Genomic DNA, 16,356 nt, shown 5'->3' on the forward strand with positions numbered 1-16,356 from the left:
ATGCTGTATTGATGTGATAGGCGATCCCAAACGTTGATCAAAATAACAATTCCTCTACATTCTCTAATTGTGAAGACTTATTTTAAGTTCAAGATCTATAAGGGTTCATTTGGTTACCAACTGCAACATTTAGCTGGGGACCACCTGGAACCCCCTCAAGGCCCACTGGTGGTCCCCGGACCACCTGGAACCCCTTCAAGGCCCACTGGTGGTCCCCGGACCACCTGGAACCCCCTCAAGGCCCACTGGTGGTCCCCGGACCACCTGGAACCCCCTCAAGGCCCACTGGTGGTCCCCGGACCACCTGGAACCCCTTCAAGGCCCACTGGTGGTCCCCGGACCACCTGGAACCCCCTCAAGGCCCACTGGTGGTCCCCGGACCACCTGGAACCCCCTCAAGGCCCACTGGTGGTCCCCGGACCACCTGGAACCCCCTCAAGGCCCACTGGTGGTCCCCGGACCACCTGGAACCCCCTCAAGGCCCACTGGTGGTCCCCGGACCACCTGGAACCCCCTCAAGGCCCACTGGTGGTCCCCGGACCATTGGTTGAAAACCACTGGAGTAGAGAGCTACTCGGTCAAGCCCACACTGTTTCAATAAACAGTATTTACATTATTATTTTAACAATTTCAATGAGTTGAAACCATGCCTGCTCTAGGCCTCAAAACAGTCAGGATCCTCACATAAGAAAATGCCTCTAAAAAAGCCCAACCCACACCAGTTTCAAGTCCCTGCAATAGTCGCAACGCCTTGCAACAAAACTGTTTTAAGTAGGGATCACTTTTTTTTGCTCCCGATCCAATTCCGATCATTTGATTGAGAGTATCTGCAGATCTGCCGATCCGATATTTATATACTTATGCCATATCACAATAGTACAATATTATCCAAAATCACAGACACTATTCAGTCTAATATCATGATATCTAACTATAAATGCACCAAGTCTCTGTGTGTGTGTTCGTACGTCTGTATGTCTGTAATCCACGTAACTCGAGAAACGTTCGCCCCACCGACTTCAAATTCGACACACGCATTCCACACCACCACAGGGAGTGCAGTGCCCGGTGTCGAGTCGGTCGGACCCACGGTTGTCCAGAACAGCCCCAAAGGGCCTCTGCCCAATGTCTATATATGGAGCTGGCCTGTTCTGACATCATTCTGACGTCTGTAGACTCCATATTTGGGCATGCCTGCCTGACAAAGAACTCCATATATGGGCATAAAAGGGACACAGACATAATATCGTGGTGGGGCATGCATTTCCAACTTGCATCGCTTATACCAGTCCCAGTGCCCAACGGGCACCTCTGTAGAGGCTCCAACGGGCACCGCTCTAGTCTATCTATAAATGCACCAAGTCTCAATACATGTGTACGTCTGTAATCCACGTAACTCGAGAACCATTCGCCCCACCGACTTCAAATTCGACACACACGTTCCACATCCCCACAGGGAGTGCTGTGCCCGGGCTCTGGACAGGGCCCTTGCCACCCATATATGGAGCTGGCCTGTTCCGACATCACAACACTCCATATTTGGGCATGCCTGACACAGAACTCCATATATAAGAATAAAGGGACACAGAGAGACAGATAGAGAAATCTCCATATATGGGCATAAAGGGACTCGGTGGGGCATGGATCTCCAACTTCCATCGTTACCGACTCGGTGCTCTACAGCCGGGCACCGGTCTAGTGGACATAATATTGATACTAGGGATGTCCCGATCAGGTTTTTTTTCCCCCGATCCGATTCCAATCATTTGAAAATGACGTGATCGGCCCTGATTTCCGATCACGTGATCGGATCAGGACAAACCAGTTTTAAGGTTAAGTTGGTTAACCACACCAATGCAACTCCTTGCAACTGCCATTGGTGCATCACAGAGCGGACATTCGGGTCTGACAAGGCCCGGAAAAGATGCGCTGTGATTGGCCAGTAGTCACTTGAGTGGCAGCGTGGCTTCCGCACTTCCGGCGCACGTCCGCCCTCATTTCGATACACATGGCTCAAACAAACTTAAAATATCTATGGTTGCAAGTGCAAGGGGTATCAGGGCCAGGGGTATGCTTTGGGCTTTAAAGCATATAAAACATGTTATCTATATGTTAAGCTATATAATTGTCAATAGATTGAATAGAATGCAACATGAGACACCTACAACCAAACTAGATTAGCAGTTATAAACTCCCACAGAAGTAAATGAAACGGAACATACAGTATGAGTGGTCCTGAGGACCTGACTGAAGTAAAGAAGCATCTAGGCCTGGACAGGAACAGGTTTCTTTTTTTGCTTTCAGATCCACTCTCACCTCCACGCTCCATTACCTCTGAGAATAATGTGATTTGCAACATAAATATTCCTGTTCATATTTTGCTATGCAGCGTGTGGCTGTGATAGCTGTTGTATCTGTAATGTAGATGTTATGTTGAAACGTTTACTGTGTAGAATTTATAAAAGGATATTCACAATGCAAGCTAAGTGAACAAGATAAAATGAGCTAAATCTTGTCCGTTTTGACATTCACATTCAAGACGAAAGAAATATAAATATGCAGTGATTCTGATATTTGAACTGTTCCACACATTCTTGGAAGCAAGATATTCTCATTATGAAGTTTTGTTCTCTCAAACTCAAATGGATCAAACCCCAACTGATTATGCATGCAACTTTTGCTTGAACTTGTGTGTGTGTGTGTGTGTGTGTGTGCGCGCGCGCCGCTCCTGAATGAAGTGTCTGGTGCTGGGAGCGGCGTACTGTGTGACCCTGGTCTTTCCCTAATGGGACTGATCGTGGGGAGCTACTCACGTAAGTTGGGACTTGATCACCCCGGCTGGGTCACCTGAGTGAGGGGAATGATGTTGCAAGACCCGAAATCCTGATGACCTTGGGATACATCACTGAGGATACGTCCCATGTGCATCCATGCAATGTTTTTTTTGTTTATATATATATATATATATATATATATATATATATATATATATATATATATATATATATATATATATATATATATATATATTTGTATCCGAAGGTGGGCTGCCCCATTGTTGTGCAGAGGACATGCAGTAATGCTTTCTGTCACTAGAGGGCAGTGAAAGTCAGAAAGAAAGAATGTCAGCCTTGTTTAATTTATGCAGTCTACAACTGTTGCATAATGCTCAAGATAGCAATCTACAAGCAAAACCCAGGGCACTGTGCCAACAGCACCCCCTTCCATTGGCTTGTGATCTCATGGATATAGTAGGAATGTCTGTGAAGGTGAAGGACAATTCTTCTAAGTTCTGCTGCCAAAGTGGAATTCATGATAAATCTCACTACCGGTATCTGGCTGCAACAACCCTGAGTAAAATCCTTTGATACTATCGTGTTGGATAGGGCTATTAGAAAATTATTTTTTCTTATTCTTATTTTTTAAACAATCTTCTACAATTTGTACAATTATAGAGGTATACCCTTTATGAAATCATAGTATACTTTAAAAAAAATGTAATAGCCCAAAGCAAAGACTGGGCAGAGGGCAGCGTAAATTCCTAGACAGGTCCTGAGAGAGAGAGAGAGAGAGAGAGAGAGAGAGAGAGAGAGAGAGAGAGAGAGAGAGAGAGAGAGAGAGAGAGAGAGAGAGAGAGAGAGAGAGAGAGAGAGAGAGAGATAGATATATAAGAGAGGGTTTACTACTGCAGTCTGCAACCAAAACTTTATTTAAATAAAGTGTAGATAAATGATGGTGCAGGATCTCATCTCAAAGGAGTAGGCTACCATCTACTGTACATTTGCTTATGGCTATTATCTTTTCTCACATATTTGTCTAATGATGAAATGAATACACAGCACAAAGTATACAGTATGTATATACACCTCTGCAAACAAAAACAAAAAAGTACTTTGAGAACACATTTTGTAAATCCGTTATGAAAATCACAGTACTGAAATTACAGAATCAAGAGAGGGGATCATTTTATTTAAGGAATACATCTTGCACTGGAGAATTTCTGCTTTATTCCTGATAGTGATAGTATATAGCTGAGAGACAGGAAAGGCGGGACACAGAGGATGACATGCTCTAAAGCACCTCAGATTGGATTCAAACCCGGGTCAGCTACAGGAAGTACTATAGCATAAGCCATACAGCTACACAATGACAACAACAAATATATGTTGACCTCACTGGCCTAGAGTATAACCTTTTAATTTCAAGGATCCACATAACTCGCAGAGTGTACAAATGCAATCAAATGGACCTGAATCGTCAGAGTTACAGACCTGTGAGGATCAGTTTGGACCCCCTTCCTTCAACGGTCCTCGGCTCCCACTTCGAGAACCACTGGTATAACTAACATGAACTAACATTGAAGCAAGCAGAATGAAATGTGAACACAGAATTGGGGAGCTCTCAGATTGTGTGGAAGAGGTACAGAGGAAGGGGTGAGGGAGAAATACAGTTGTCATAGAAGATCTGAAGGCTCTGATCCACATCCATCCGGTTCTTCAGAATCATCTCCAGCTCTTGGACCGTCATCTCATGAACTTTGTTGCTCTCCTTGGCATTTTTGGCCAAGGCAGCGTAGGAGGGGAAGCGGATGCGAACGTCATGCGGTGAGTTGCGGTCATATTCGGTGCAGCAGTAGGCTGACCATATGTCTTCTGGGATGGCCACGCGGTCTTGGTTGTTCCGGCGGATCATGTTGCCAGTGGTAGTGACTCCAGTGACGATGTACGCGGTGCCACGGCAGAAGTTGTTGAGGCGGACGCGCATGTGCTCCTCATACTCACGCCAAGGCCCGATGTTGAACTCCCGGACCTCTGGGACAACATTGGTGAGGGTGTAGGTAGCGGCGCGGTCATAAGGGTCAGATTGGTGCTGATCTGGGTTCAGGTGACCCCTCTCATATATAACCACATCAGAATAGTCATCAAGGACTGCCTGGCTGTCCTCAAACTTCATGTGGAGGTAGCCAGTGGGGAAGGGGAGCATGTTTCCATTCCCGTCAATTTCTGCCAACTGAGGATCGAAATACAAGAACACTTTTATTTTTTGCAAAAGATACAGAAATATACAGGTTATCTTGGATGTGTAGGTCATATGACAGTGAAGCCAAAACCGCTTATATGTTCTGAGCTTTCAACTTCTTCATGAGCAGTTAGAAATGTGCCGTATACCTACTGATAAATAATGATTTGGAGCAGGACACACTCCTAAATGCCACTCTAAATCTACGCACACAATAAGACATCATTGTTGCTTAAACTAAGACCTACAATTTAAAATCCTTTGTTTTAATTGACTCATATGGGTCCATTTGATTACACGTGTACACTCTCAGAGTAAAATTAAGCTTTATTTTGTAGTTTTGTGTGAACTTTTAAGGATATAATTAGCTATATATACAAAGAATAGTGTCTGACCTGTGGCTCATACATCCAGGGGTAGTCCACTCGTCTGTCTGCCTCCGTCTTCTTGAAGGTATATGCTGAGTAAACCGGTATGCGTTTGTGAGGGTCATACAGGGTCACGAAACGTGGTTTATCTGCATAACGCTGGCAGATCTTTTTCAGGCTGGTTTCGATGATCCCCCGTGGTGGTGTTCCCATGTACAGGGAGTCCTTGCATCTCTCTACATGGTTGAAGTCCTGAACGACTGTAGAGGAAGTATGGAGCACAAACTGGATCAGAGCGAGAGCCAACACGACCCAGTCGTGCCCTGAAACGTGCATCTTGTCCTACTACTGTATTATGTCTCCTGCAAAAGAACAGTGAGGGAGAACATGTCCAGTTATAATTTAAATGTAAGACATCTGATATGCAAAACATGACGGGCCACCTAACCCATGTGGGTGTGGGTTGACCTTAGCCTACATTATATTGCTACTGCCCGCTAGGTGTCTGATTGAAAAAGTAAAGCAAATAAAGAATGAAAGAAATATATGCATAACATTAGTAACAAATAGAGTAACATATAGCATTTAAATACTATACAAAGAGAAGATACAACGTATTATTAGTGTTTATCTTCAAGAGAAAGTAATGAAGTTGTACTTGTTTGTTTTGGAATTATTGTTTAAAAGACCAGTGTCCAGTTTCATGTCATTCAATGGCATTGTCTATTCACAACTTCAGACATTGTTCGTATATTAGCAAGTTTCCCATTAGTGGCTTTATGTTTTGATGTTGCATTTGTTCACATTTTCTTCAATGTCACTAAAATGCTATCAAACTTACCTGAACAAGTGAAACGGGAGGGTCACTGGAAAAGTCATGATGCGCACAAGGGCGACTGTAGCTCAGGAGGTAGAGCAGGTCGTCCAATGATCCATGGGTCGGCGGTTCGAATCCCGGCTCCTCCTGTCTACATGTCGAAGTGTCCTTGGGCAAGACACTGAACCCCAAATTGCTCCTGATGTGCTGGTTGGTACCTTGCATGGCTTCCGCCGCAATCGGTGTATGAATGGGTGAATGTAATGCACAATCTATGTAAAGCGCCTTGGATAAAGGCGCTATATAAATGCACCATTTACCATTTTTATTTACCATTTACCAAGTCTCAACTGGTCAATAAACACATTAGGCCTAAACCTTTTAACTGCTGAACAAATGTTCATCTATCATAATACAAAATTGCTGTTTTGTATTTTATTTGCCCAATGCCAGAAGATAGAACGATCTCCCCGGCACAATCATCTCAGCTATGTGGCCCTCTTGCACTTCCCATTCCTGGAATGAACTACTAGGCATATCAACTTCCTGTGTTATTGCAGACAATGTTCTTTTGCTGTTAACCCTCATTTTTCTGTGTTCCGCCTCGTCCTCTCATGGAACACTGCAAACCATTTTGTGTTGTCACCAAACATCACAGAAGGAAGGAACACTCTGCAGCCATCAACCCTTTCCTGTATTGTTATCAGTCAATTCTCAAATTACGCTTGAACCCTAAACCCACTGATAAACTTCTCTGTAAATTGTGAAACGGTCCAATCGCACTTTCATAAAAGTACGCTGCTGATAGACCTCATGGTGAAATGCAAAACTGCCTGTTTTATCTGTCTTGTGTCAAACAAAAGGCCTACAGTAGCGGATCTGCTTAAGTGGCTCTACTATATTGTGCTATTCAGTATGGTATGATTACAGGTTCTATAAGATAAAGAAAGCCACATTGCCATTTACACCATGTAAGGTGTTAAGACTACATTGTGTGCATGTGTGTGTTACAGGAATGTGCAAATCAGAGAATGTATGCCTGACTGATTATTATATGAGCAAAGGTAGTCTTTTTCTGCATCTGTCTGTCAAGAGGTTGTTTCATGCAAAGAGGAACAGAGAGCATTTTAAATGAGATGTGCAGTGTGAATCCTGGCAGTACATTTCATTATTTTCTATTATTGTTTAAGAAAGCTAAAACTGGAATTGTATTGAGAGATGAGAGGTCTGTTACCTTTAAAGCTATACAGTGATAACATTGGCTATTGACCTCATGCACACTGCTGCCATCTTGCCAGCAAGGTGCTAACTAATACTATGTAGGTGCAATTTCCCATTGGCAGCCCATTCATCCAAATAAAAAGGTCCTATCTGATTGTATTAAACAACGTCAAACTCATCAACATTGCAGTGGTACGAAAAGCTTGAATTGTCCTCTTCCTATCTGCAAAGTGTTTGTTTCATAACAATCCACTGTAGACATTTTATGAGCTACTTCCTTAGTTGCAGGTGATTCTTTTTCGAGTTTGGAAGTGCTTGTTGAATATCACTCATGCATACCACCTGTATATACCTGAATTTGCACATAATGCAGGAGGCAGCACTGCAGGAGGTTAATTGCTTATACTGATAACGAGCGCTTCCAAACTCTGACAGGAATTTCTTGACAGGTTGCTCATATAACATGTACTGTAGGTGGACTGTATGAAACAAACACTTTGCAGATAGAAAGAGGATAATTCAAGCTTTTTGCACAACTGCAATGTTGGTGAGTTTGACGTTCAAACTCAATCAGATAGGACTTTTCTGTTTGGATGAATGGGCTGTCAATGGGAAATTGCACCATAGCACCTTGCTGGCAAGATGGCAGCGGCCGGTGTGCATAAGGTAGGCCTGACACATGAGACTTGCCTCTGTAGTAGTATCAATATTGACCGCATGGGAGCAGTGTGGGCTTGTTTAGTACAGGTCTTCCCCTGGATGGAAAAAAATGTATGAAGACGCGAGTTTCCACAGTTTCCCGAAGTGCCACCTCACTGCAGAAGAGGTAAACAAACATGTTGCTTTTAATGTAACTTGCATGCAACGATTTATTTACTAACCACATGTATGGGTGTGTTAGTCAGCATACTGCGTTGTAATGTTATGCCAGGTTTTAAAAACATGCTAACTCTACTGTAGCCATTTACTATATAATCTCGCTTTTATTACATATTATAATATGGGGCCTACATAATAATGAGTCAAGTGAATTAACGATTAAATTAGGCTATATTGGACGTGAACTGCAGCTGAGCTCCACAGTGACAGAATTTTAGTTTTGCCTGTATGCAAAGTAGTCATTTAGTTAGACAGTGTTATACGGGTGTGTCGTGTTTTGTCAGTTCTCTCATTTGAAATTGGAAAAGGTTGTGCCAAGATTGGGGAGGGTATACTAATCACTGGCATAAAGACAGTGTGACAGCATCTTGCAATGGGTCTGGTCCACAAGATTCGATACCCCCCCTTTTTCCCCCTCACTGTATATGTCTCTTTTCCCTTTTTACCTCTATGATGAATTCCTGTTCTGTTCTTTGACTATATAGAAGTGTCTATTTGTACGTCTCTAAATGTTTTGATGAATTGAACATGGTGGACCCTCTTGTAAACAAGTGTAATTTTTATTTGGGTCGTCCACTCACAGTTAACAGTCTTTGTATTGAGTGTGTGCTTAAAATGTACTGTGTACTGTTAATAAATATTTCAATCAATCAATCAATGACAATGTGAGAGAGGTTTGTGTGTGCGCGCGTGCGTGTATAAACGTTTTCAATTATATTAATCCTGATCCTGCACATAATTCTACATTCAAACTCTTCTCTAAAGTTTAATGATCATTTCATGTAGCCCCTCTCGGGGGCTACATGTAAAGTTTCTGAAATTTGGATGTTACTTTACGTAGGGTCCCTATGCATTTATTCCACGGGTTATGGTACACAGATGTACATACCCTCCGTGCAGGCCGTGCTGCGGCCTTTTGGTGGTGGTGAGATGTTTCAAAAGAAGCATAAATCGGCTATAGGAGACAACGACAACGTGAGAGAAATTTCATTTGGTGCAGAAGCCGTTAAGTATTTATAATCTTTGTTTGACCGTTTTGGCTGCTCTGAAATTCTCTCTTCCTTGACTGGCTAGCTGCGCGTCCCTACGTTCCTGCCTCTGATCTGCTCTGTCTCAGCTAGCCAGTCCCGGTGCGGGAGGCGGTACAATGGGAAGTCAATAAGGAAGTCAAGGAAGGAAGGAAGAGAGAATTTCAGAGCAGCCAAAACGGTCAAACAAAGAATAAAAATACTTAACGGCATCTGCTCCAAATGAAAAATGAAAAGTACCAAAAATGAAAAGTACCAAAGTCCAATTTTAAGTGTATAGTTGGCCTTGGCAAAAGTGATTTATCAAGGATATTAAGCATGACACTTGAGAGCAGTGCATCTAAAGCTGGAGCAGGTGCACTTCCTCTGTGTGCTCAGCTAGTGCTCAGCTAACAGTAGGCCTAGTTAAAAAGGGGAGCAAGAATCCACAACAATTTTAAGGTGGAATAAAGCTGCTCTCCAAAATAAACATGCAAGACAGGACTCAGTTTAACATTTTTAATCGTGAAAAAGATGTGTTTTGACCTTCATCAGACCAAGGTGAAAATTTGATTTTCAACCTGCTCTGAGGCCTTGCGCCTGACAATTACTAGCAGTAACCTATCACAAATAGCCTTGGATGCAAGGAAAAAGGGAAATTCTTCACCAATCCTTAAACCAACCACAAGGGGGCATGATTTATCAAAGAATTCAAGCTCTAGACACGAAGCTGTATCCACTCAAATGTACTTCTGCACCAAAGTCTGTGGATTGGTCCATGTAGCCACATGGGGCTATGCAGTGGCCAATGGGGTTTGGGCTTAATAGGGGCTGCCCGTTGTTGCTAAGCAAAGTCAGATTCCAGACACTACAAGCAGACTAATTCTCTGGTCCTCTCCCACTCTCTCTCATTGACTCCTGTAGGTTTGTATCATGGCCTCTTTCTCACTCTTCCCTATGATGCTGCATTTGGGCTATTAACATTGTTGTTTATTGGTTGGGGATGGCGGATGAGGTGAAACTTGGGGGGGTGGGGGGGGAGTGGTGGGCACACATTGCGAGTTGCAAAGGCAAAGACCCTCCCTCATAAACCCAATGACATGCTGTAGCCCCGCCTCCCGTGGATATCTCGTCACCTGACTGTGGGTGGTCTGAGGACCCTCACCCTGCCATACATACATACATACATACATACAGCCTGTCTGTCACAAAGCCATGTCCTCTAGTCTACTACTTACAACACTTCCCAATCACCTCTCGCTTCATCAACAAGACTGATAGACTGATTATTTAGCTAGAGGCTACTATATGGTGTGTTTATGTAGAGTGGAAGATTCTGATCTAATCACAAAGTACCCAGTGTGTTATTTGATTTTTATGTGGAATTTGTGTGTGCGTGTGTGTGTGTGCGTGCATGCGTGCGCACGTGTGTCTGTGTTGGGGGGGGGGTGGTCGGTTTAGAGAATTAAACCCAATGATTTCACCTTGGGTTCTGCACACCATTCGGTGCCCAGTGAAACCACATGTCTCAGCTTATCATTGTGTGTCAAACAGCCCTGCTGTTGTCTGCTTCATGCTCAACAATGTTACGCTGTACGATAAGATGCCTGTGGCTGTGGAGCACAACCAGGCACTGACAAGGAGGGAGGTGACATTCTGGACAAAAGGCAGACTCAAGCAAAGATGTAATCCAGATTCTCTTGTTTTCTTTCTTTCTCTCTCTCTCTCTCTTAACAAACATATTTAACCTAATATTATACAAACAGACTCTCTATACAAACATGTCTCTCTTGTTCCCAATGCAGAACAAGCAACTGTTTCATATTAAACTCATGACTCATCCGTTAAGGTGAAGTTTCAATATTTACTACAATATTGTATTGGCCACACACACACACACACACACACACACACACACACACACACACACACACACACACACACACACACACACACACACACACACACACACACACACACAGCACTAGAGAGAAAGACAAACTCTGCCATATACCCTTTGCCATTATTCTCCTCCTCCCCCTCTCTCCTAACTTAGCGAGACCCTCTTCCCCTATTGGCCGGTGCAATGTGAGTGGCAGCGTGACGCCCCGCCCCCCTCTCTCTGCACATGGATCGGTCTAAACGTGAGCGGCTGAGCATCAGAGAGTGGAGCGAGAGCAGCAACCAGGAAGAGGGGGAGAGGAGAGGGGAAGAAAGGAGACGGAGAGGCAGGGATCGGGTTGAGACGAGGTGGAGAGGAGAGGAGACAGGGAGGAGAAGGGACCAGTGTGGAGGAGAAGGGTGGACCGACCGTGTGGACGAAAGACAACCCAGGGAACCGGGAGGTAAGTAGAAGACTGCAGGTGTGCAGCTTCATAGGGAACTGACGGGCAATTTCTTCAAGGCTTAATTGAATTGAAGTGTGTGTGTGTGCGTGCGTGCATGCTTGCGTGTGTGTGTGTGTCTTTGTGTGTGTGCACGTGTGTGTCTGTGTGTGTGTGTGTCTGTGTCTGTGTCTGTGTTTTAAAGCATCGCTGTCATTGTTCTGGGCCATCTGTCTCACCTGAAAATACCGCAGGGTACACTATGTCTGCAGACTATGCTGCACTTACATGCATGCATTAAGCACACACACTAGGCATGTGTGTGTAAATACCACACACGTCATTTGAACATGATTGACAGGTTGTCAATGTATACATAGTTTAGACTCGTCCGAAGATGTCTGCCCAAATATTTGCACTGCTCTGTAAAACAGTGTCAAGGCTTGAGAGTACCCAGTGTACCAAGAGTACCAAGGCGCACTGTACCTAAGTGACCCAGTGTCAGTGGGTACAGTTGCATAGAATTACTTATGGGTAAGCTGCTGACCAAGCTGCATAAGTTGTACCATATCTCAAGATCAACCTGGTTCTTTCCTTGTGCATCTTTAGGACAGACCGCTAACTGGCAATTGAATGGTTTTGTTGTGTTTGAGCTCAAAAGCTACAGTAGTAATGAATATGCCTAGGTTTCCTTGTACACAAGAATGTCTCACTGTATCTTTAGTAAGAAAGACACTTGAGGGAAGGTCGTCCCAGGTAGGACAGCTGTACAGTGCAATAATGCCACCGTCACGTGCGTGTACATAGACACCTGGGAAGATTGGTCTCAGCCGGCTAGAGAGAAGAAGACGGTTCCAGGCAGGCAGTCGACCATGCCATTCTAGGTTAAGATTCAATGTGCAGCCTGAGGCAGTCTGACATGGCCATTTGCACATGCGCACTCATACGTGCACGCACACCGGGTCTAATTGTATTGGTATATTACTGTATATTAATGTATTGCTGTAAAAAAAAAAAAAAAAAAAAAGGCCACCCCCATTTTATTTCTTGACCTTGCGTTGGTACGTTCCGGCCCCCCTCTGAGGACTGTGCTTTATGGAGCATACACGGGGAGAAGCCTCCATTATGAGACGGGAGAAGGGGGATGGAAGCGGAAAGGAGCAGAGCTGCAGGGAGGAGAGTTATTTTTAGAATATGTGATTGATATCCGGCTCATATGTTCTTCTCCTCCTCTGCGATCGTTTGAATTATTCCTACTTCATTTTGTTGTAATTGGACAACTACACTCGCGTAACATCATCTAACATGTCCAACATCATCTGTAGTGTGCGTGCACGCGCGCACGCGTGTGTGTGTAAAGAGCAAACCGGCTTTTCTTTGTCAATTTGTCTGTCTGTCTGTCTGTCTGTCTGTCTGTCTGTCTGTCTGTCTGTCTGTCTGTCTGTCTGTCTGTCTGTCTGTCTGTCTGTCTGTCTGTCTGTCTGTCTGTCTGTCTGTCTGTCTGTCTGTGTGTCTGTCTGTCTGTGTCTCTCTCTCTCTCTCTCTTTCTCTCTCTCTCTTTATCTCTCTTTCTCTCCCTTTCTCTCTCTCTCTCTTCTCCCATCTGTTGTTGTTCTGTCAGTTCCTGGTGTTGGCCAGCCATGTTATGGGAGTCACCAGAGACAGGTTCTGTCTGGTGCAACCCATTCTCCCTTTTATGGTATACCATTTCTATCCTTCCTTCCTGGCACATATTCAGTAGACCTCCTGACACACACACACACACACACACACACACACACACACACACACACACACACACACACACACACACACACACACACACACACACACACACACACACACACACACACACACACACACACTCAATCAACAGTGGAGATTTTACTCTGTGCATTAATCTGTCTAAGCTATTTTCTCACTTCTCTCGACAAGTGATTCACATCTGCAAGCAAAGTCTGCCAGAAGGCCTCAGACTGCTATTATATATGGAGAAGGAAGGAAAAAAAGAAGGAAGGAAAATGTAGTCTTTGTGTGTGCAAGCAATGGTCATGTACAGCTGAGAAATGCCTCTCGGCAGATTCTGCTCACTGCAATTCCACCCCCCCGCCACACCCCCCCGCCACACACGCACACATGCGCACGCACACGCACACACCTGCGTGCGCGCAGAGCAATGTACGCTCAAACAGTGGGGCGCCGAACAAGAGAAGGGGAGACCAGATGGATAAAAAAATGTGAAAGGATTGTTGAAATTACCTTTACAGGGGTTGCACTAGATAGGATGTAGCTACGCACGCATGCGCGCGATCGCGCAACCGTGTGCAACCACTCCCCTCGTTGTTTGAGGCCTCGCTCGCAGCTCTGGAGTAAATGATATCATTGGTTGCCAAGGATACAAGGACACAGCGTGCAGAGCAAAGAGGGAGGGCGAGGCAAAGACAGAGCCATGTACGCGCACGCTGAAAGAGAGGAGGCTACTGTAGCATGTACGTGCACTCTGAAAGAGAGAGGAAGAGGCTAGCATATAAGGTTTCCACAGAGAAAGGGAGACTTGTTGGAATTGGTCAATAAAATCTGATCAGAATGAGACCATGTGAAGGAGAAAAGCCCAGGTTTGCACACGGTCTGTCTGTCTGTCTTTCTGTCAGTCACTCACTCACTAACTCACGTGTGCACGTGCACACACTTTATTTTATTTATTTTGCAGTAACATTTCATTCCCTTTATATTGAGAGGGGAAATATGAATGTGTGAAAGCATGTGTGAGGTGGGGGTGTTTTTGGTGGGGACTGGGGGGAGGGGGCAAGAGAAGAGACATGGACAAGGACAAGTTGTGAACCTACATCTGTGGACCAACTGGCGTATGTCCTCACTCTGTGTGTGTGTGTGTGTGTGTGTGTGTGTGTGTGTGTGTGTGTGTGTGTGTGTGTGTGTGTGTGTGTGTGTGTGTGTGTGTGTGTGTGTGTGTGTGTGTGTGTGTGTGTGTGTGTGTGTGTGTGTGTGTGTGTGTGTGTGTGTGTGTGTGTGTGTGTGTGTGTGTGTGTGTGTGTGTGTGTGTGTGTGTGTGTGTGTGTGTGTTAGTGATGATGTTTTCCAGACAGAGGGTGGTGTGAAGGTACGTGACTGTTGCCCTTGTTCAACTGGAACCAGAGAGCCCATCTCCCCAATTGTCTCAGCACTCGTAAGCAAGGTAAGACAGACAGACACACACACACAGGATGTGTGGTAATTGTAATATAAGATTAGTACATTATGGCATCTCTACCGGAGGTTCATGATGGATGGACACATACAGTAGTAGTGGAGGAGGTTCCCTTGGTTACAAGAAGGGGGGGAGTGCAGGGGAACATGCTAGGGTGCTCTGTGCAGCAATCAGCTAATCACAGACCACCAGGTAGGAGTTGTACAAATGCCTTCAAAATATAGAAATCTGCTATTTTTGTAGTAAAAAAGTATGGCTAAATTGGTTAAAATGATTGTGATTTTGCTGGGGACCCCATGAAATCCCTTTAAGGACCTGACACTGTACATTTGTAAAATAAAATATATTTAAAATAATATAACTTAGGGTCTAATTCCTGGCAATCAATGATATTCATACCGGTAGAATCTTTCAATACTGTAGTGCAATTCTAATCCTGGCAGCAGTGCTGCTCTCACATCAACTAGACTAGACAATACAGCCTAGACTCCAATGCCTACTGTATACTCTCTCTGAATCACAGTCCCATAATGTCATTTTCTGTTTGCCAGCTGACTCCTCACGTTCTTCTACGGGCCCTTTGAGTTGATTGCAATCTAATTGGTGGAATTCTAGCACAGTTGTGCAAGTTGCATAGACTTTAGCATAGAGTCATGCATCAGCAACAAGCTGTCCCTCAGTGACTGAAAATGTTTTTAGTTGCTTATACATCATTTAAAAAAAAGGTTTTAAGAAAGAAATAGAAACAAGAGAGGAAGAGAGAGAAAGCGTGCGAGAGAGAGAGACGGTGTGGGTGTCTTTGTGGCTGTGAAAGAAAGAGAATGGACAGTGAGAGACAAAGAAAAGCGAAAGAGAGGTGGGGGAGGTGCTGGGCATGCAACTGGTAAAAGTATCTGACTGTTTGATTGATTTGTGTTTATTCAAGTAGCCTACTTCCCTCATGGTGCCTAACCCATATGGGCACATTATGGCGCTTTGCCATCTTTCAAAATGTACTTTGCTTAAATAGCCTATTCTGCACATGCATGCATCGAGGCTAATAAGGACATTAATTTATTGTTGCACTGTTCCTTTCTAGAGGATGTAGGAACTTTCTATTTGCTATCAGTAAAAACCAACTGACCATATTCATATTCATATTCATTGTTGTTGTGACACGTGCGTGCACACACACACACACACACACACACACACACACACACACACACACACACACACACACACACACACACAGTCCCTGAGGTGTACGGTAAATACAGGTTGAATGAAGACGCATAAGAACACACACAAACATGCCAAGGCAGAGCATCAGTGCAAAACATGATCTGTTATTGTGGTGCAACACTGCTTACATTACAGTATCTCATGACGCCATGGCGAGATGTGGTTGACCAGGTATACAGTAGTATGAAAGAAATACGTTGAGATACACTGAGTTAGCAGGCAAGGCTGAACAGCTACAGAAGCTGGTGTACACAGAGAACACTCTGGAAGTTTGTTACATTTACAACCAGTT

General features: G+C 44.3%; 2 protein-coding genes across 9 annotated transcripts in view; one reads left to right on the plus strand and one right to left on the minus strand.

Moving 5' to 3' along the window:
- Positions 1-4,399: 4,399 nt before the first annotated feature.
- On the minus strand, positions 4,400-5,743 carry LOC306927582 (endonuclease domain-containing 1 protein-like). Its single transcript, XM_079507378.1, has 2 exons — positions 5,415-5,743; positions 4,400-5,010 (listed from the first exon to the last, which is right to left on the minus strand). Exons 1-2 carry the CDS (start codon positions 5,721-5,723, stop codon positions 4,402-4,404), a joined length of 918 nt encoding a protein of 305 aa, XP_079363504.1. The 5' UTR covers positions 5,724-5,743; the 3' UTR covers positions 4,400-4,401.
- A 2,355-nt stretch (positions 5,744-8,098) lies between these two features.
- kdm6bb (lysine (K)-specific demethylase 6B, b) overlaps positions 8,099-16,356 on the plus strand; it is a 30,342-nt gene continuing 22,084 nt past the window's right edge. For 5 of the 8 annotated variants that reach the window (XR_013790656.1, XR_013790657.1, XM_079508194.1 and 2 more), the window contains exons 1-5: positions 10,186-10,235; positions 10,866-10,996; positions 11,117-11,160; positions 11,368-11,656; positions 14,720-14,828. The gene's annotated coding sequence lies outside the window, so the exon portion shown is untranslated. Of the gene's footprint in view, positions 8,252-10,173; positions 10,236-10,865; positions 10,997-11,116; positions 11,161-11,367; positions 11,661-14,719; positions 14,829-16,356 lie in introns of those variants that run through there. The other 3 variants (XM_079508195.1, XM_079508197.1, XM_079508196.1) reach the window with 3 other exon arrangements.

The sequence above is a fragment of the Electrona antarctica genome (assembly GCF_951216825.1).
Source record: "Electrona antarctica genome assembly, chromosome: 8".
Classification (NCBI taxonomy): domain Eukaryota; kingdom Metazoa; phylum Chordata; class Actinopteri; order Myctophiformes; family Myctophidae; genus Electrona; species Electrona antarctica.